The 22,500-nt window shown below is 47.1% G+C and overlaps 1 protein-coding gene across 1 annotated transcript in view; it reads right to left on the minus strand.

Moving 5' to 3' along the window:
- Window positions 1-22,500, minus strand: part of LOC308317948 (histone deacetylase 9-B-like) — a gene marked incomplete at its 3' end in the record, with an annotated part of 47,787 nt that overhangs the window by 1,552 nt on the left and 23,735 nt on the right. The window contains 6 exon segments of the mRNA XM_080767293.1: window positions 575-690; window positions 1,910-2,041; window positions 12,620-12,744; window positions 14,567-14,684; window positions 17,654-17,825; window positions 21,068-21,465. Of these exon segments, the coding sequence (XP_080623419.1) occupies window positions 575-690; window positions 1,910-2,041; window positions 12,620-12,744; window positions 14,567-14,684; window positions 17,654-17,825; window positions 21,068-21,465 (1,061 nt within the window).

Here is a 22,500-nt window from a genome sequence, read left to right on the forward strand (position 1 = left end):
CCCCCTGCTACTAGCACAGCTGTATGTAGTACATTAGGCCCCCCGCCCCCCCTACCCCCTCCACCCCCCCTGCTACTAGCACAGCTGTATGTAGTACATTAGGCCCCCCGCCCCCCCCTACCCCCCCCCCCCCCCCCTGCTACTAGCACAGCTGTATGTAGTACGGACATGACAGAGCATAGAAGCAAGCAAGGAGAATGATACGTTTCACTAAATGAAGTAATTCTATAAGCATCGACCACAGAACAAGGTATACATGGATAACATGCATATATATATATATATATATATATACTATATATATATATATATATATCATTATACCTGATGCTTCAGTGAGTGACCTCATCCCAGAGTGCACACAGTAGTATAACCCAGTGATTTATTGAGCGTCAGTGTTTATAGCACGGTGTTGTTGGACAGAAACAGGATGGTATATAATATATAATATATAGAGACATGTGGCTCTTTAACGTCCGCCAGGGGAGCCGTTAGCACCGGGCTGAGACGGACAGAGAGCTCATGAACACCAGGGTTCAACCCAGGGGGTTCAGTCAGACAGATATATATATACCTCTGTCTTGGTGGTGGTGGGCAGTGAGGAGGGTCCGTTCTCGGCCCCCAGGGCACTGGAGGCCCCGATGGGAGAGCTGGGGCCGGAGCCGGGGGCGCTGCTGGTGGGCAAGGAGTCTGTGGACGCAGGGAGACGTTAGGACGTTAGGACACAGAGTCTGTGTGACGCAGACAGAGAGGACGTTAGGACACAGAGTCTGTGTGACGCAGGGAGACGTTAGGACGTTAGGACACAGAGTCTGTGTGACGCAGACAGAGAGGACGTTAGGACACAGAGTCTGTGTGACGCAGACAGAGAGGACGTTAGGACACAGAGTCTGTGTGACGCAGACAGAGAGGACGTTAGGACACAGAGTCTGTGTGACGCAGGAGACGTTAGGACGTTAGGACACAGAGTCTGTGTGACGCAGACAGAGAGGACGTTAGGACACAGAGTCTGTGGGACGCAGACAGAGAGGACGTTAGGACACAGAGTCTGTGTGACGCAGACAGAGAGGACGTTAGGACACAGAGTCTGTGGGACGCAGGGAGACGTTAGGACGTTAGGACACCTGTACGCAATTTACAATGTAGGCGTTTAACAGACGCTCTTAATCCAGAGCGATTTACAGTATAAGCAAGAACAAATCACTGCGCAAAAAAAGCATGGAATACGGATGTGTATATTACAGGAATACGGATGTGTATATTACAGGAATACGGATGTGTATATTACAGGTGTGTTACAGGAAACTCCAACAAATAATTTCCCGTTAACTCCGGGTTTTCAGACTGCGGCGGAGGATTGGGAGTGAGGCGGCAGTTCTGACTGCAATGGGAAGTTCATTCCATAGCTTAGATTGGGAGCTCCAGAGCTCAAGGTTCAAGGTTATCTTTATTTGTCTCCCTTGGGAGAAATGTGTCTTGGAGTCAGAGTCACAGCTGCATACAAATAACAGACACGTTCATGTTACGAAAGGAAAAACACCATGAAACACCCCAACATACACAAAACAGAGATATTGCACACGTTCCCTTGATAAAGTGCAACTATAGTCATTAAAGTGCATTCGTCAATCCCTGATTGAGCATTTTAGTTGACAGGTGGAACAAAAGCTCTGTCCTATAAGGTTGACTACCCATGAGCTCCAGGGCTCTGCTCTATAAGGTGTCCTACTCCAGAGCTCTGTTTTACAATTCATATTTTGATATTGCTGTATTGTAAGTGTATGTTGTTGAGTTTGTTTTTTGTATTTTGTGCTTTGTATTTCGGCTACATTGAAAATGAGGGCTTGCCCCTCAATTGTACTCCGAGTTTAAATAAAGGTTATGATGATGATGATGATAAGATGTCTACCCATCAGCTCCAGAGCTCTCTTCTTGTATGGCGTCATGGCGTTGGCGTCCCGTCTCTTCAGCATGGGACTGCTCCTCCTCTCCGCCACCTTCTGCTTCAGACGGGAACGCACCTTCAGGTTGGGCTCCGACGCTGCACGGAGAAATAACAACAACTAATTATCCAACCCATTCATTCATTGATTCATTCATTGATTGATCGTCGATAAGCTTTATCGATGGATTCATCCCGTCCGGCTTGACCCCACAATATTAACCCATTCTGACCTGAGATCAGATTCTACAAAATGTCTTTTGAAAATGACAGTTTTCTGAAAAAGCTGTGTTTCTATGTCAGTCGTTCTTCATTTTTTTCAAAAATAGCAGACCTACAAGCTCATAGCGCGCCACTCGGTGGCGCGCTATGAGCTTGTAGATCTTCTACCCTGCAGAAGCAAAGATTTTAGTTAAAGACGTTCACATCTGAAAGAATAATTATATATTCAAAGATTTGCGTCACATTTTCACGATTTTCAAAAAAAATAGCAGATCTACAAGCTCGTAGCGCGGCACAGAGTGCAGCACTACGAGCTTGTAGATCTGCTATCAGTAGGTCTGCTTTCAGAGACGTTAATGAAGTGACTCAGGATTTGGGCCCATTTCCTCTTCCTCATCTGGACCAAATTAGGCGGAGCAACACACGTGCACACATGTGCGCACGCACACACACACATGCACGCACACTCACGCACGCACACATGTGCACACGCTCGCGCACGCTCACACACACAGAAGGGATGCTATACCTGCCGCCCCACTGACCACAGTCTGATACAGTAGCAGTAGTTAAACCAACACACACACATGTCCCCCCGCCCCCCCCCCCCCACACACACACACACACACACACACACACCTTAATGCAAAACAGACACATGCACGCGCTCACGCACACACACATCCAAATGCAAAACAGGCGCGCACGCATGCGCACGCATGAGCGCACACACGCGAGCGCACACAACACACGCGAGCGCACACACACAAGCGCACCACACACTCACACACACACACACACACACACACACACACACACAGAGTGGATCCAGACTCGTGCGCTGGTGATCAGGTTACCGTTTCAAAGAACTTTTTACTCTGAAAGGAACGGATTATATTTATTTATCAAGACTTTGAATGTCTGAAAATATATCATCTAATTGGATCTGATTGGATGAATCATATATAGATTCATCCAATCAGATCCATGCAGTCACAATGGATGAGTTAATAGCTCTGGAATACGGATGTGTGTATTCCCGTTAAACTTTACAACAAACTCCGCTAAACTCCAGAGTTGTACCATCATATATATTACCGGATATTAAAGGACCACTTTTCAACCTATCTTCATAAATTATAATAGGTCCTCACTAATAATCTACTCAGTCTGTGTCTCATATAGGAGGGCTGTGGGCAGTTCAGAAACCGTCTTCCAGTGACATCATCGATGGGGAATACAACCCAATAGAAACTGCAGGCTTTCTAGTCCTGAAAAGTTGCAATGCGAAAAAAAAAAATGCAAAAAAAATCTGCCTAATGATGATGTCACTGGAAGACGGTTTCTAAACTGCCCACAGCCCCTCCTATGAGACACAGACTGAGTAGAAAAAAATCGTGACATTTTATCATGATTATTAGTGAGGAGCTATTATATAGGCTTACCATACGTCCTCTTTTGCCCGGACAAGTCCTCTTTTGGGGGCTGTCCGGGCAGTCCGGTTATAAATTCCTTCAAATGTCCGGGGTTTTACACGTATCGCCTGTATATGTATCGCTACGCTCACAGACCATTCAGACCAATGTGTATTACAATGCACGTTCAATGGTTCGTAGTGGAAAAACACTGTGAGAGGTGGACTTTCAGCCCGAACCCCGGAATGTGTATTATTCATAACTCTGCATGCGCTGCGCGCTGAGTCTGACAGCACTGGTCCCGACCGCAGAGCAGAGCAGAGAAAGGCTCGCTGGCTGCTCTGCTGTCTGCAGATAGACTGTTGTGCTCTCCGTGAGGAAAGCTTGACATGCCAAAGAACTATCTCATCATCATTGACATGCAGAAAAAGTAGGCTACTGTTTTCTTAGCTTTGTGACTGACCAATGAGAAGCAGATTGTATTGTCTGCAAAGGAACTATGTGTCTGTCACAAATAAAAGTTCTGTCCTGCAAGCCCATGTCATGTCAACAACACAGACAAGGCAGCTGTGCGCGAGGTGAGTCCTGCAAATTAAATTGACCCAATATTATTTTGTACAACCTAGCAAAGCATATAAGATAATGGTTTGGAGAATAGGCTGGTCTCTTTTAGGAGCCAAACTTTTTTGACAAATGAATTTAATTCAAACAGAACCGCGCAGGCACGACACATGCACATCCACGACGTGCACGCGCACATGCACGCGCACATGCATGCGCACATGCACGCGCGCATGTGTCCTCTTTTTGGTCATTCAGAATATGGTTTGCCTATATTATATGAAGATAGGTTGAAAAGTGGTGAAGTGGTCCTTTAACTATATGCTGCTAAACTTGAGGTTTACGGGAAATTATAGTGCCCATAATTGGTCGTTAACTCAGTGTCAGTGGTTCTCAAAGCAGGGTCCAGGGACCCCCCTAGGGGCCCTTCAGGGAGGGGTCCCGGGACCCCCCTAGGGACCCTTCAGGAGGGGTCCCGGGACCCCCCTGGGGACCCTTCAGGGAGGGGTCCCGGGACCCCCCTGGGGACCCTTCAGGGAGGGGTCCCGGGACCCCCCTGGGGACCCTTCAGGGAGGGGTCCCGGGACCCCCCTGGGGACCCTTCAGGGAGGGGTCCAGGGACCCCCCTGGGGACCCTTCAGGGAGGGGTCCCGGGACCCCCCTAGGGACCCTTCAGGGAGGGGTCCCGGGACCCCCCTAGGGACCCTTCAGGGAGGGGTCCCGGGACCCCCCTAGGGACCCTTCAGGGAGGGGTCCTCACCCACGCCCAAACAAGGAGTTCCTTGATCCCATCAACCCCTTTTGGCCCTGGAGTCCTTACTGCTAAGGTCTCTCTCTCTTTCTCTCCTTCTGTCTCTCTCCCTCTGTCTCTGTCTCTCTCTCTGTCTCTGTGTCTCTCTCTCTCTCTCTCTCTCTCTCTCTCTCTCTATCTCTCTCTCTGTCTCTGTCTCTCTCTCTCTCACCCCCCCCTCTTCAACTGAGGTTATGTAAACCTCCTGTTATATAATATCATGAGGAGACGATTCAATTATTCACAGACCGATCAATAATTGAGAAGAGGGGCGCTTTAGGGGAGGGGAGGGGAGGGGAGGGGAGAGGAGAGGAGTGTGTGTGTGTGTGTGTGTGTGTGTGTGTGTGTGTGTGAGAGAGAGAGATAGGTGGGGAGGGGAAGGGGGGGAAACAGGGAGAAATGGGGGATGGATGGCAGAGGGGAGAGAGAAGGGACAGAGCGCTACTCTACGCTAGGCTACGCTAGGCTATGCTACGCTAGGCTACGCTAGGCTACTCTATGCTACAGGGGAACTGAATCCGCTTCACGCTCCGCTGCCCTCACTGCTTCTCTATTTATACCTCAGAGCGCCCCGTGCCCTGCTTTACCACCAAAGCTACCCCCTCCCTCCCCCTCCCTCCCCCATCCCTCTCCCCCCTCCCTCCCCCTCGCCCTCCCCCTTCCCCCTCCCTCGCCACGGGAAGCGGCCAGACAGCGTGGGAGGAGGAGAGAGACCGACTCCAACCTCTCTCTCTCTCTCTCTCTTCCTCGTGGTCGCCATGGGACACGGAGGAGGAGGAGGCGAGGGGCGAGGGGGGGGGGGGTGGGGGTCCACCCACGATGCAACAGGAGGCAACGGTTGCGCCAGGCAGTGACGATGGCCGCGGCGCAGGAATAGACGGAAATACAGCCGATCCACAAGCTCACGAGGCGCTCCCCCCCCGATGCATTGTGAGCTTGTATATCAGCGGGTTTGTTTTTTTAACCCATTCTGACCTGAGATCAGATTCTAAAAATGTTCAGATCTGACCTGAGATCAGATTCTAAAAATGTTCAGATCTGACCTGAGATCAGATTCTAAAAATGTCTGTTTGAAAATGACAGTTTTCTGAAAAAGCTACGTTTCTATATGTCAGTCGTTCTAAAAATAGCAGACCTACAAGCTCTCGACTCGCTGTTTCTCTGCAAGACATTATACTCTATAAAAGCCATATCTCCAACACATGGTGTGTCAAACTGAACAACCAAGATGTCCATTTGAAGCTATATATATAAACCAGTAAGACGCGCAAACGCGGGAAGCGAACGCAGCTGAGACCCTGCAGATCATGTCTGTCTGTCTGTGTGTCTGTCCCGCTGTTACTGTATATGTGGACCTGGCCCCTTTTCTGCCCATATATGGAGCTGAGTGATTGCTGATGCAACACACTCCATATTTGGACGTATAGCGGGACAGACACACACACACAGACAGACAGACACACACACAGAGACAGACATGATCTGCTAGGTCTCATATTAAGTGCTCACTGCGTTCGCAATGATTCCCTGATTTTCACATGACATGAGAAAATAAAAATCCAATGGCAGTCCCTCAGTCAAATGCAGTGACATGAACACATCTGGGGGCTGATGAACGTCTACACTCTGAACACCTGGGTCCCTCAGCGCGGACAGACTGCCAGGACAAATATAAGTATGGGGGAAAAAACAACATATACGCCACGGCACGCCAACGTGAAAAAACAACATATACGCCACGGCACGCCAACGTGAAAAAACAACATATACGCCACGGCACGCCAACGTGAAAAAACAACATATATGCCACGGCACGCCAACGTGCACCAGGCTCATAAATCAATCCGGTTGTTACAGGTTGGAAGCAGACGCTGCGCCGGGGCTGCCGAGGCCGCGAGACGCCGCGTTGCCGCGCACGTCTTCGCTTCCATGTCGGGGTTCCTATAAAAGCCCTCGTGATGTCACTGTGACTGCCCGACGGCATTAACCCATTCAGGACGGGAGGAGGAATCAACCCCTGTTTCTGTGTTTTATAACCATTATTTTATAGCCGGTTTTTTTTAGCTGTTGAAAAAAATAGCAGATCTACAAGCTCGAGTGCCGCGCTATACGAGCTTGTATAGGTCAGCTATTTATTTATTTTTATCGTGGAAATGTGGCGCAATTCTTTGAATATATATATATTTTTTAACTCAAATCTTTGCTTCTGTGGGGGGGGGGGGGGGGGGGTCCTCTGGAACATCATATTTTCAGATGGGGGTCGAGGACCAATTACATGTAATTCTTGTGGGTCCTTGACATGAAATATTGAGCACCACTGATATAGAAACATGAGGTATATTTCAGAAAACTGTCATGATTTAGAAGAGCTTTTTATTTATTTTTAAGTACGACACCAGGTCTAAATGGGTTAAGATGACAGCTAGTACGTGGCATTGTGAGAGCAGTGGCTGGAACTCAGTCTGCACATTACCTCAATGAATTGGATTGGATTGAATTGAATTGAATTGAATTGAATTGAATTGAATTGAATTGAATTGAATTGAATTGAATTGAATTGAATTGAATTGAATTGAATTGAATTGAATTGAATTGAATTGAATTGAATTGAATTGAATTGAATTGAATTGAATTGAATTGAATTGAATTGAATTGAATTGAATTGAATTGAATTGAATTGAATTGAATTGAATTGAATTGAATTGAATTGAATTGAATTGAATTGAATTGAATTGAATTGAATTGAATTGAATTGAATTGAATTGAATTGAATTGAATTGAATTGAATTGAATTGAATTGAATTGAATTGAATTGAATTGAATTGAATTGAATTGAATTGAATTGAATTGAATTGAATTGAATTGGATTGAATGGGGCTATGGGGTGTTGTGCTAATTCGCTTATTTCCATCCCTCAAAAATCTAGTTTTTTTCCCCAAGCGGCACACTTTACTACTATTTCAATGGAAATAAGCGAATTAGCACAAAAACCCAACCCCCATTGAGGGGGGGGTTGGGTAACAACTACAAATAACACCTGTACCTCTTTGGTGGGGACGTAACAACTACAAATAACACCTGGACCTCTTTGGTGGGGACGTAACAACTACAAATAACACCTGGACCTCTTTGGTGGGGACGTAACGACTACAAATAACACCTGGACCTCTTTGGTGGGGACGTAACAACTACAAATAACACCTGGACCTCTTTGTTGGGGACGTAACGACTACAAATAACACCTGGACCTCTTTGTTGGGGACGTAACGACTACAAATAACACCTGGACCTCTTTGTTGGGGACGTAACGACTACAAATAACACCTGTACCTCTTTGGTGGGGACGTAACAACAACTACAAATAACACCTGGACCTCTTTGGTGGGGACGTAACGACTACAAATAACACCTGTACCTCTTTGGTGGGGACGTAACAACAACTACAAATAACACCTGGACCTCTTTGGTGGGGACGTAACGACTACAAATAACACCTGTACCTCTTTGGTGGGGACGTAACAACAACTACAAATAACACCTGGACCTCTTTGTTGGGGACGTAACGACTACAAATAACACCTGTACCTCTTTGGTGGGGACGTAACAACAACTACAAATAACACCTGTACCTCTTTGGTGGGGACGTAACGACTACAAATAACACCTGGACCTCTTTGGTGGGGACGTAACAACTACAAATAAAGGTAAGGAAGCCTTCTAGCCTGGAATTCTCCTTTAACACATTCAGGACGGGAAGCCCTTTTGGTGCATTATTATGTTATAATTCTGGTGTTTTAAGCATTAGTATGATATAATTCTGGGGGTCCTTGACATGACAAAAGGTTGAGAACGACATGGTTTTTCAGAAGATTTCCGGTGTACTTAATGAAGATCAGATTGATGGCCTTGCGTCTGAACTTGCACTGCGGGGGATTTGCATGTAGAACGAGCCTCTAAATATAAAGACTAACGGCGTGCCCAAAATAGGGACGGCCAGGGTTAATTATAAACCCGCTAATCCGGATTTGACTCGTTGCTTCCTCTCCCTTGTGTAGCTTGTGTAGGTCTGCTATTTTTTGAAAAACCGAAGAACGACTGACACAGAAACATGGGCTTTTTTCTGAAAACTGTCAGGATGTATAAGAACATTTATAGAATCTGATCTCAGGTCAGAATGGATCAATGTCCGTCACTCGATGTGTGAATAGTAGAGGAGAGAGAACAAAGAGAGAGAGAGAGCCCGTGGAGGGGCTGAACTGAAACAGTAAAAAGTGGAACGACATATTTTCAGATGGGGGTCGATGACGGCTGATTAACCCATTCAGGCCTGACCTCAAAATTTAAAAAGAAATCTTCTAAATCCTCCAGTTTTCTGAAAAAAATATTTTCACGATTTTTCCAAAATAGTAGACCTATACAAGCTCATAGCGCGCCACTCGGTGGCGCGCTATGAGCTTGTAGATCTGCTATTTTTCAAAAGCCAGGGGGGTCCTTGACATGAAATAGTGTGAGAACCGACTGAAATAGAAACACAGGGACTCGATTCAGAAAACGTATATTCTGTATAGAATCTTTTCCTCTAGGTCTCTAAATGGAGTTATAACTGGTCATTATGCCACTCCTTATACTTATACCACCTGGGTTTGACGAGGCAAGGCAAGGCATGCGTCCATCCACAGTGACAACAACATGCGCCTTATGTCCTGAGAGACGTTTGTTACCCTGTTTCTCTCTTTAGAAAGACATGCCTCCGTGTTTCTGTTTTATTGTTACCCTGTTTCTCTGTTTAGAAAGACATGCCTCCGCCTTTCTGTTTTATTGTTACCCTGTTTCTCTCTTTAGAAAGATATGCCTCCGCCTTTCTGTTTTATTGTTACCCTGTTTCTCTCTTTAGAAAGACATGCCTCCGCCTTTCTGTTTTATTGTTACCCTGTTTCTCTCTTTAGAAAGACATGCCTCCGTGTTTCTGTTTTATTGTTACCCTGTTTCTCTCTTTAGAAAGACATGCCTCCGTGTTTCTGTTTTATTGTTACCCTGTTTCTCTGTTTAGAAAGACATGCCTCCGCCTTTCTGTTTTATTGTTACCCTGTTTCTCTCTTTAGAAAGACATGCCTCCGCCTTTCTGTTTTATTGTTACCCTGTTTCTCTCTTTAGAAAGACATGCCTCCGCCTTTCTGTTTTATTGTTACCCTGTTTCTCTCTTTAGAAAGACATGCCTCCGCCTTTCTGTTTTATTGTTACCCTGTTTCTCTGTTTAGAAAGACATGCCTCCGCCTTTCTGTTTTATTGTTACCCTGTTTCTCTCTTTAGAAAGACATGCCTCCGCCTTTCTGTTTTCTGTTATTTCAAAGAATGCTCCAAACAAACAAAACCTCCCCTTCATGTGCCCGGCCTCGTGTTTATCCTGCGTATAACTGCAGATATAACCCCCTAATGATGGCAGAGGGACGTACCTTTACATTACCCCCCCCCCCCCCCCCCCCCCCCCTGTCTACGCACGCGACATGACAGCTGGCCCCGCCGTTAAAACAGTTCAACGAGTGTAATTGTTTTGCCCAATGTAATTACAAGAGACACAGAGCGCGGGAGGGAAAAGTACATAATGTCATTTAGGGTGACCTCACCGCGGGAATTACCAAGGCGGCCTCTTTTTCAGCTTTTTGGCGAGCACGCCCGCCCGTGCACGGTGCACGGGGCACACACGCACGCATGCACGCAGGCAGGCCGAGAGGGAGGCGTGCCATCGCAGTCAGAACTGCAGCATCACTCCCAATCTTCCGCCGTATAGTCTGAAAACCCACCTCTTCAGACTCCATCATGGCCCATAGCACTTGCCCTATACCCCCTTAGATAGCATTTCTGTAGACTTAGATAGCATTTGATACAGACTTATAGCATGTTATGTAGACAGCACTATAATTGCATTGTATGTAGTCAAGGCACGTCATAGTACATATGTATAGCATAGTAGTATAGATGTATAGCTTATATGTATAGTTTCATTATAGATATTCCACTGTTACTTTCTTAGCTTACGCATGTTTCATGATAAATGTTTTTATGTGATGTATTCCCATGCTTTTTTGTTCTTGCTTAATGTAAGTCGCTCTGGATTAAGAGCGTCTGATGAATGCCTACATTGTAAATTGTAAATGTATAATAATTCTTTATTATTTATACAAGCGTCCCCAAAGGCTTTTCCCTCAAGCCTTAAATTGTACCAAACAAACCTGAGCTGCTTTTTGTTCTCTCTCGGTGGGAATGTGTGTGTTTTCAAAATATAGTTTTTCAAAGCCCATAAAACTCAGAATAAATTAATCTCCTTTAATTCATAACTCAGGATGAATTAATCTCCTTTAATTCCGTCCCCCATTTACCGCTAAACTGTTTAAAAGAGGAGAGGCCTTTCGGGGATGTGTCCTTTTTTTCCCCCTAAAAATTGAGGACAAAAAACGAGTGACTTTTCTTCTAAACGACGGCAATTTATTCTCCAGTTTAACGTCAGCCGCCGTTTCACACACACACACACACACACACACACACACACACACACACACACACACACACACACACACACACACACACACACACACACACACACACACACACACACACACACACACACACACACACGCACGCACACACACACACACACACGTGTATTCCAGCGTTTTGGATTCGGGACGGAGTGAAGAAAATAGAGTCATTAATTAATGAATGTGTGTTTTTCTTTGTGTTTCTTGGAGCGGTTTTAAACACAGGGCTCTGATTGGTTTAAACACAGGGCTCCGTCTGGAAGGACTCAGACTGCTCCAACGCCCCGAGGGGACCAGGAGAGAGAGGGGGGGGGGGGGGGGGGGGGGGTCAGAGGTCCTTAATGAGCCTAACTGATATCATTAAGAAGGTCATCTGCATCTTTGAGACGGGCGCGCGCACACGCACACATGCACGAGCGCACGCACGCACGCACACACACACGCGCACACACGCGCACACGCACACGCACACGCGCACACGAACGCACACAGCACCTTCTTTGTATTAATCCATCTCTGGATTACGTACTGTACGTACGTTACTGTTAAGGTACAGTACAGCAGAACCTCTGAACCCAACATGCAGAGACACAAACAACAGTTTAGTTTACAAAATAAACCGATTTACAATGTGGTATATATATATATATATATATATATATATATATATATATATATATAATGCAGTATAGCAGTGGCTAGCAGAAAAACAGGAGGAAAGACAAAAAAAGGAAACACTTTTCAAAAGCACAGAAAAAAGGCAGAAAAACACTGAATCCGAGAACAAAGGCAAAGAACAGGAGAACTCAAAACAAGCCTGATTACTAAAAATATGATCCTCTGGAGAGAGAGAGAGAGAGAGAGAGAGAGAGAGAGAGAGAGAGAGAGAGAGAGAGAGAGAGAGAGAGAGAGCTCTGCGCTGTGGGTGTTTTGGACCTATAACAGGTCTCCGCCAGATGGTGGCAGTATTGAGTCCACACGGTGGTGAAAGGTGTGAGAAGGCGTGAAACGGTGTGGGCGGGGTCAACGGTGTGATGACACAGTGTGATGCGTTCTCATTGGTTCTTATACCGGTCTTCACACAGTGTGATGCGTTCTCATTGGTTCTCATACCGGTCTTCACACAGTGTGATGCGTTCTCATTGGTTCTTACCGGTCTTCCGTAAGGGGAAGTCGCTGCTCTGGAGGGGGGAGGGGAGGGTGTACTGGCAGGTGGGCGAGGCCCCGCCTCCAAGGGGCGGGGAGCTTTGGTCCAATGAGGCGTGGTGATTGGAGGACCTGGTGAGACGACACACACACACACACCCATTACCTTATGCACTCCACGCACGTACACACACACCCATTACTTTACACTTTGCACGCACGTACACACACACACACACACACACACCCATTACTTTACACTTTACACGCACGTACACACACACACCCATTACTTTACACTTTACACGCACGTACACACACACCCATTACTTTACACTTTACACGCACGTACACACACACCCATTACTTTACACTTTACACGCACGTACACACACACCCATTACTTTACACTTTACACGCACGTACACACACACACACACACACACACACACCCATTACTTTACACTCCACGCCGCGCACACACACACACACCCATCACTTTAAACACCACGCCACGCACGTACATACACACCCAATGTATTACACAGCCCTGAATGTAACTCTGCCCAGTGTGTGACGCACACACACACACACACACACACACACACACACACACACACACACACACACACACACACACAAACTTTTCCAGTTACAGTATGTGTTATTTCACTTTAAATATTATTGTTTTTTCTGCGTTTCTGCTTTATTTCTGGTAGTGACAGAGAGAGAGAGAGAGAGAGAGAGAGAGAGAGAGAGAGAGACAGAGACAGAGAGAGAGACAGAGAGAGAGAGAGAGAGAGAGAGAGTCAGTGACGACATTGAGGGGGCAGAAATGGAGAGCAGGATGGAGAGAGACAAGCTTGAGTTTGAAATGCATTGTTTTCAACGAGGGGGGGCGGTCATGTGTGAAACACGACAACTGTTTTAAACTATTGTACAGTAACAGCTAAAGTCTCTCTAATGTTTATGTTGTATACTGTTACTACAAAACAATCTAAAACAAAGGGATTTAAGATCATTACAGTCCAATGCATGGGTTGTCCCCATTCTCAATGGAAGTCTAGGCCGCCGTTGGACTGAAGCACCATGAAGTGAACGGAATCCTGGTCTCTATACTGCCTCCCCCTGGCCAGCCGGGGCGCCTGATGGAGAGGAAAGGAACTGGTCTCTATACTGCCTCCCCCTGGCCAGCCGGGGCGCCTGATGGAGGGGAAAGGAACTGGTTGGAATAACGTGTTCCTTCCACGCGCTACGTCCAACCAGGGAAACTCCCCCCTGTCAGGTGTAAAGGAGCAACTTGGACACTCAGGCATGAAGGAAGCATGAGTTCAAGTCCGTTGCTCTCCCCTTGTCCCCCATATATGGGGACTAGGTTGGTCTCCCCTTGTCCCCCATATATGGGGACTAGGTTGGTCTCCCCTTGTCCCCCATATATGGGGACTAGGTTGGTCTCCCCTTGTCCCCCATATATGGGGACTAGGTTGGTCTCCCCTTGTCCCCCATATATGGGGACTAGGTTGGTCTCCCCTTGTCCCCCATATATGGGGACTAGGCTGGTCTCCCCTTGTCCCCCATATATGGGGACTAGGTTGCTCTCCCCTTGTCCCCCATATATGGGGACTAGGTTGGTGGAGGGTTTGTAGACCCCAGGATCACATTAGATGATTGACACAGGGGTGAAAAATGGGTTACAAAATCGTGGGATACAAAAATATATTAAATGAAGTGAACGGGGTTTGCGTATAACTCTGTCTATATATCTAAGGCTCTGGACGAGGCTAGTGCGACTGCTACGACCAGTGCTACATGTGTATACGTATGTACGGGGCCAAGATGGCGCCCCGACAGACAGACAGACAGACAGACAGACAGACAGACAGACAGACAGACAGACAGACAGACAGACAGACAGACAGACAGACAGACAGACAGACAGACAGAGGGAACTTACGTGTACCACAGTTTGGGCTGCTGGAGGAGACCGCCGGTCGTCCCGTTGGGATCCTTGGCTGATTTGCTGAGCAGAAACTCTTGGAGTTTCTGCTTCACCTCGGTGCTCGCCACCGCGCCTGTGAGGCCAGAGGTCACATGACACAAGGAGGGTCACCCTTTCTCTAAGGCACAGAGGGAGGGTCACCCTTTCTCTAAGACACAGAGGGGTCACCCTTTCTCTAAGGCACAGAGGGAGGGTCACCCTTTCTCTAAGACACAGAGGGGTCACCCTTTCTCTAAGACACAGAGGAGGGTCACCCTTTCTCTACGACACAGAGGGAGGGTCACCCTTTCTCTAAGACACAGAGGAGGGTCACCCTTTCTCTAAGACACAGAGGAGGGTCACCCTTTCTCTAAGACACAGAGGAGGGTCACCCTTTCTCTAAGACACAGAGGAGGGTCACCCTTTCTCTAAGGCACAGAGGGAGGGTCACCCTTTCTCTAAGACACAGAGGAGGGTCACCCTTTCTCTAAGACACAGAGGAGGGTCACCCTTTCTCTAAGACACAGGAGGGTCACCCTTTCTCTAAGGCACAGAGGAGGGTCACCCTTTCTCTAAGGCAGAACTTTATCATTCTTTTTTACACACACACGCATAATTATGCTAAACCCATTTTGACCTGAGATCAGATTCTAAAAATGTCTTCTACATCCCTGACAGTTTTCTGAAAAAAGCTATGTTTCTACGTCAGTCGTTCAAAAATAGCAGATCTACAAGCTCATAGCACGCCACCGAGCTATATGAGCTTGTAGATCTGCTATTTGTCAATAGCTAAAGCATAACATAATGCTTAAAGCAAGGGGGTCCATTTGGTTCCATTTGTACATTCTCAGAGATACAGTATTTTACAATATAAATTTAGAGTATAAATTCCATTTAAAATGCATTATTTTCACACTGTCACTGTCATTATTTACACACACACACACACACACACACACACACACACACACACACACACACACACACACACACACACACACACACACACACACACACACACACACACACACACACACACACACACACACACACACACACACACACACACACACAATGTACTATTTATATCAGTGAATTGACATTTTTGAGAAGAGCCTCATGTTTTAGGAGATGTAGGAACATCTCCCCCTTGTGGGCTGAAATATAGAGCTATTTAACACCGTTACTGAACACACTCTATAGCAATGATTACTGTCACAATATAGAGCTATTTAACACTGTTACTGAACACACTCTATAGCAATGATTACTGTCACAATATAGAGCTATTTAACACTGTTAATGAACACACTATATCAATGATTACTGTCACAATATAGAGCTATTTAACACCGTTACTGAACACACTCTATAGCAATGATTACTGTCACAATATAGAGCTATTTAACACTGTTATACTGAACACACTCATAGCAATGATTACTGTCACACTATAGAGCTATTTAACACTATACTGAACACACACTATAGCAATGACTACTGTCACACTATAGAGCTATTTTAACACTTATTTTAACTAAAGAAAATCACGTACACTAACTTTAAGTTAATTAAACAGCCTAACGCTGAGCGCTAGTACATGCGAAGCTTACAGGAAATGCATGACGCGGTTGTTCTATGCCAGGCCCGGCCATGAAGCTTATCATTCTATTTCTAAACCGACACCAACGTCATTTAGCTAATTAGGGGAACCTGGGCCGGGGCTAATTAGGGACACTGTACCTCTTAACGAAGCGCTGTGCGGTCTATTTACAGCCTTTAACCCATCTATATAGGACCCAGAACAGAATCCATGTCAGTGGTTCTGAAACACCCCCATGTTTCTGTGTCAGTGGTTCTGAAATACCCCCATGTTTCTACGTCAGTGGTTCTGAAATACCCCCATGTTTCTATGTCAGTGGTTCTGAAATACCCCCATGTTTCTATGTCAGTGGTTCTGAAACACCCCCATGTTTCTGTGTCAGTGGTTCTGAAATACCCCCATGTTTCTACGTCAGTGGTTCTGAAATCCCCCCATGTTTCTATGTCAGTGGTTCTGAAATACCCCCATGTTTCTACGTCAGTGGTTCTGAAATCCCCCAATGTTTCTGTGTCAGTGGTTCTGAAATACCCCCATGTTTCTACGTCAGTGGTTCTGAAATCCCCCAATGTTTCTGTGTCAGTGGTTCTGAAATACCCCCATGTTTCTACGTCAGTGGTTCTGAAATCCCCCAATGTTTCTATGTCAGTGGTTCTGAAATACCCCCATGTTTCTGTGTCAGTGGTTCTGAAATACCCCCATGTTTCTACGTCAGTGGTTCTGAAATCCCCCAATGTTTCTATGTCAGTGGTTCTGAAATACCCCCATGTTTCTGTGTCAGTGGTTCTGAAATACCCCCATGTTTCTATGTCAGTGGTTCTGAAATACCCCCATGTTTCTACGTCAGTGGTTCTGAAATACCCCCATGTTTCTATGTCAGTGGTTCTGAAATACCCCCATGTTTCTACGTCAGTGGTTCTGAAATACCCCCATGTTTCTATGTCAGTGGTTCTGAAATACCCCCATGTTTCTACGTCAGTGGTTCTGAAATACCCCCATGTTTCACACACAAACACACACACACACACACACACACACACACACACACACACACACACACTAAACAACTTTTGGCATCTACCACCTTGCCTTGTTCCACCGTAACCACCCTATAGGCTCAGTGAGCCTTCCACCGTAACCACCCTATAGGCTCAGTGAGCCGTTACAGTCTCATTGAAAACGGAACTATAGGCTTCGCGCTTGAAAGGCCCTTTAGCCCATTTTGGGGCGGGAACCCCTTTGGGTGTTTGCATTACGTTATGCTTTAGCTATTGAAAAATAGCAGATCTACAAGATTGTAGGTTTTTATCAAAGAACGACATAGCTTTTTCAGAAAACTGTCATTTAAAAAAAAAAAGATCTGATCTCAGGTCAAAATGGGTTGGACTAAAAAAACACTACAATCTAAACTGGCCGGTCCAAAATCATTCAACCACCGGGTGGCGGTGGTGGCGAGCTCTTACTGTCCCGGGAGGAGCGCTCCTTTCCTCGCAGGCTGTGTCCGACGGAGACGGAGACGTGCTGCGTCTCCCGCCGGTGTCTCTCCTGCTCTCTGTCCTGGAGGCTCTGCTGCTGCTGGCGCTCCTTCTCTGCCATCTCCTGGTGCTGCTTCATGGCCTGGAGCTCCTGCTGCAGCTGAGACGCCACGAAACAAACGCACCCACACACACACAGAGACACACACACACACACACACACACACACACACACACACAATCCAATGGCAGTCCCTCAGTCAAACGTTGAAACAAATATCTAGGTCGTTTTATAACAAATGACCTATCTGACGACAGAGATATTTTTAGACAGCGGCATAAACTGTGTATGCTCAAACCAACACACTCATACGCAAGTTTAATTTCTGCTCTGTTCCAGTGAAAATCTCACTTTTTAAAGCCTATACTGTACCCCGCTGTACACTGCCCTCTTGTGGCGACACTACGACAAGGGCAGCCTGCCAAAAATGACAGTGGCCTCTAATGACTGCATCAAAGCCCAAGACGCTGTAGCGCCAGTCCAATGTTTGTAGAAATAAAAATAATCTACCCACTGTAGGCCTGCTGTTACGATACCAGGATGATTGAACCCAAATGCAGAGTCTCAAGACAGTATGTTCAAATGTAGACGTATTTATTAAAGCAAGATGGCAGCTGACAAACAAGGACTAGCTTCAAGCTCAGGAAAACCAAAAAGGCCAAAATGCCAAAACTGTAAATAACTTTACAAACATGATGCAAAGCGCAGAAATACAAAGTCCACAAATCAAACCTCAGAGGAGTACAAGGAACCAGGAACACACAGGGGACATCGACAACACCAAACTATGAACGGACAACAGTGTTTTGCAATGAGTCCAGTTATGTAGTGAGCAGGTAAATTGTCCAAGTGTTCACAGGTGGGCTGACGAGGGAGTTGGAGACAGGTGAGTGAATGGGATGGAAATGAGGGAGTGGCCAGGGAGGAGACATGGTCTGTGGAGTGACAGATCATGACACCTGCTGTGCTACGAAACCTGATGTATAGATTCATGTGCAGGTTAACAGACTCTGAGAACAGCATCACTCTCTAACCCGGCTAAGAGCTCTGTCAGACTTCCATCTAAGCTGTGGACTAGCACAACATATCTATAGACATATACATAATACCAGACATGTTGCAATGGGTGGATTTACAGTGCCTTAAAGCCAAGAACTGATGCAATGAAGAATACAGTCATGTACAGGGCAATGACTTTATGGAACTCTCTACCGGTATGCATCACAGACATTAAGGGTAAAAGGCATTTTAAGAAAAGACTGAAGGACTTTTTATATATATATATGGTAAATTGTAATTCTTTTTATGTCAATATACCAGTTGATGTAACCTAGAGTGAATGCACTAACCGTGGCTGTTATGCTTTAACGTATTTCTTTTGTGATATCTGTAATGTTGTTTTTATTTCAATTTGTGTATGTATATTATTCTGTGAGGAGGACCCCAGGGAAAGAATAGCTGTTGCCAGGTGTAACAGCTAATGGGGATCCTAAAATAAACTGTATATAATGTAACTATGCGTATAGTATAGAGCGCCGCAGTCCCTCCCCCTTTCAGAAAAACCCCAATGTTTTGGGGCCGATCAAATAATTTATAAGACGAAAAACAAAACAAATAGTGTTGTCTCCTGACTTTCTTTCCTTCTTTCTAATGATTTGATCGGCCCCAAAACATTGTGTTCATTGTCATGATTTGTCACGATCCGAGTTGGCTTTGTCCGCGGCGTAACCGTCTTTAAATAAATTAAGTCAGAAGTGCCGATGGGAGAATGCATTGGGTTTTCATTTCCTGGGCCACTCGTTTTTCTGAAAGGGGGAGGGACTGCGGCGCTCTATACACCACAGAGTGCTATCTAAGGTACATAAGTTGAGTCTTTGCATACGCCTGTAAGGTCTTGGAGGCCTAGAGGAGGTCACACAGTCACGCACGCAAACATAACGCCGTCAGTGCGAAGATCACACCAAGAGGGGGAGGAGAAAGCTACAATTTGTAGTTCAATCCGTTCAATTTTAGCAATTGAATAATCCATTTCTGGGCGAGGAGGATATAGCCTACCGTGTCAAATTAAAAAGGTGGAAATATTGCACCTTCTCCAAGGATTGCCAAAGCTCGTCCATACGTTCCATTATGATGTAAGGATAATCAATAATTTGAATTGGATGGATTGTACTGGACAGATTAAATGACCTATTTAGAAAGTAATGATCGCTTATCGGTCCTATATAGTTCAGAGTGGGATCAATGGCGTATAGGGCAGTTATATAATGCACGTATTGATCTTTTTGCTGCAACATGCTACAGTCTGTCTGTCTGTCTGTCTGTCTGTCTGTCTGTCTGTCTGTCTGTCTGTCTGTCTGTCTGTCTGTCTGTCTGTCTGTCTGTCTGTCTAACTGAGACAGGATGGAACAGTCAGTGTGTGAGTAGCTTCGGTACCAGGCTTTCATTTTTGTTGGTGCAAAAATTGAAAGCCTGGAGGAACGCATTGGCCGCTCTGGTCTAAAAGTGGGAGTCAACCCTTCCGGGTGGGCGTCGCTCCAAATGATGTGACGTAGGCTGCACTAGGGGGGAGAGGAGGGGCCGGGGGTGACGGACAGATCGATGAGATCCAATCAGGGCATGCGCAAATCTCAGCCGCGACCCGCCCCTCTAGACCAGAAACCTAACACGTTAGCGCTAGTGTGTGTGTTGTTCTGCATGCTGTGTCTGTGTGTACCTTGCTGTGTGTGTGTGTGTGTGTGTGTGTGTGTGTGTGTGTGTGTGTGTGTGTGTGTGTGTGTGTGTGTGTGTACCTTGCTGTGTGAAAACCAAATATCTCCAAAACCTTTTTATTACCATCTAGCTGCAGCACCAGGCCTGCAGCTGCAGCACCAGGCCTACAGCTGCAGCACCAGGCCTACAGCTGCAACACCAAGCCTGCAGCTGCAGCACCAAGCCTGCAGCTGCAGCACCAGGCCTGCAGCTGCAGCACCAAGCCTGCAGCTGCAGCACCAGGCCTACAGCTGTCAGGTTCTTACCTTGAGGTGCTGCAGCTGCAGGCCTGGTGCTGCAGCTGTAGGCCTGGTGCTGCAGCTGTAGGCCTGGTGCTGCAGCTCTAGGCCTGGTGCTGCAGCTGTAGGCCTGGTGCTGCAGCTGTAGGCCTGGTGCTGCAGCTGTAGGCCTGGTGCTGCAGCTCTAGGCCTGGTGCTGCAGCTGTAGGCCTGGTGCTGCAGCTGTAGGCCTGGTGCTGCAGCTGCAGGCCTGGTGCTGCAGCTGCAGGCCTGGTGCTGCAGCTGTAGGCCTGGTGCTGCAGCTGTAGGCCTGGTGCTGCAGCTGCAGGCCTGGTGGTAACAGGTGGTTCGTACCTTAAGGTGCTCTTGGAGCTGGGCCTGGTGCTGCCGCGTCAGGTTCTCGTGCTGCTTCTGGAACTCGTTGATGAGCAGCTGCTTCTGGATCTGCTGCTGCTTCTGGATGAGGAGCAGCTCCTGCTGCAGCTGGCGCTCCCACAGGCCGGGGTCCGAGACCACCGAGGCCCCGGGCCCCCCGCCGCCGGCCCCCAGCATCCTCAGGTCCGAGGCGGAGGACGAGGCCACGCCCACACCGTGCCCACCGCCGGCGCCCCCGCCCCCCAGCATCCTCAGGTCCGGGTCGGAGCCGGAGCCGCCCACGGGCCCACCCAGCATCCTCAGGTCCGTGCGCAGGTCCAACGGGGCCACGGGGGGGTCCACCACCGGCACTGGTGCTGGTTCTGACTTGATGTCCACTGTGGAGAGAGAGCAAAGGTTTCATTGGTTAGGTTTTTTTATCATCGCGAGAACGATGGCTTCTGTTATTGCGTTCCCTGTTGATGATGAGGTGGACGGGTTTCTGAACTGCCCACTATGGGACACAGACTGGTTTCTGAACTGCCCACAGCCCTCCTATGAGACACAGACTGGTTTCTGAACCGCCCACAGCCCTCCTATGAGACACAGACTGGTTTCTGAACCGCCCACAGCCCTCCTATGAGACACATACTGGTTTCTGAACCGCCCACAGCCCTCCTATGAGACACAGACTGGTTTCTGAACTGCCCACAGCCCTCCTATGAGACACAGACTGGTTTCTGAACTGCCCACAGCCCTCCCATGAGACACAGACTGGTTTCTGAACCGCCCACAGCCCTCCTATGAGACACAGACTGGTTTCTGAACCGCCCACAGCCCTCCTATGAGACACAGACTGGTTTCTGAACCGCCCACAGCCCTCCTATGAGACACAGACTGGTTTCTGAACCGCCCACAGCCCTCCTATGAGACACAGACTGGTTTCTGAACCGCCCACAGCCCTCCTATGAGACACAGACTGGTTTCTGAACCGCCCACAGCCCTCCTATGAGACACAGACTGGTTTCTGAACCGCCCACAGCCCTCCTATGAGACACAGACTGGTTTCTGAACTGCCCACAGCCCTCCTATGAGACACAGACTGGTTTCTGAACTGCCCACAGCCCTCCTATGAGACACAGACTGTGGGCAGATTGTACGAGAGAAATACATGAATCAAACAGATTGTATGGCCTTGAGGCCGACTGTTATAGTTTAGAATCACAATATATCAGCATCTTCTCAAGTATTGCTTACATAATGTGTTTGATCACAACAGTCTCCTTAAATACAAATGAGAGAGAAAGAGAGAAAGAACATAAAAGCAGCTGTATAGAATAGTTGGGAGAGAGAGGTCGCTCCCTCTCCTCTCCTCTCCTCTCCTCTCCTCTCCTCTCCTCTCCTGTCCTCTCCTCTCCTCTCCTCTCCTCTCC

The sequence above is a fragment of the Protomyctophum bolini genome (assembly GCF_963924005.1).
Source record: "Protomyctophum bolini genome assembly, chromosome: 7".
NCBI classification, from domain to species: domain Eukaryota; kingdom Metazoa; phylum Chordata; class Actinopteri; order Myctophiformes; family Myctophidae; genus Protomyctophum; species Protomyctophum bolini.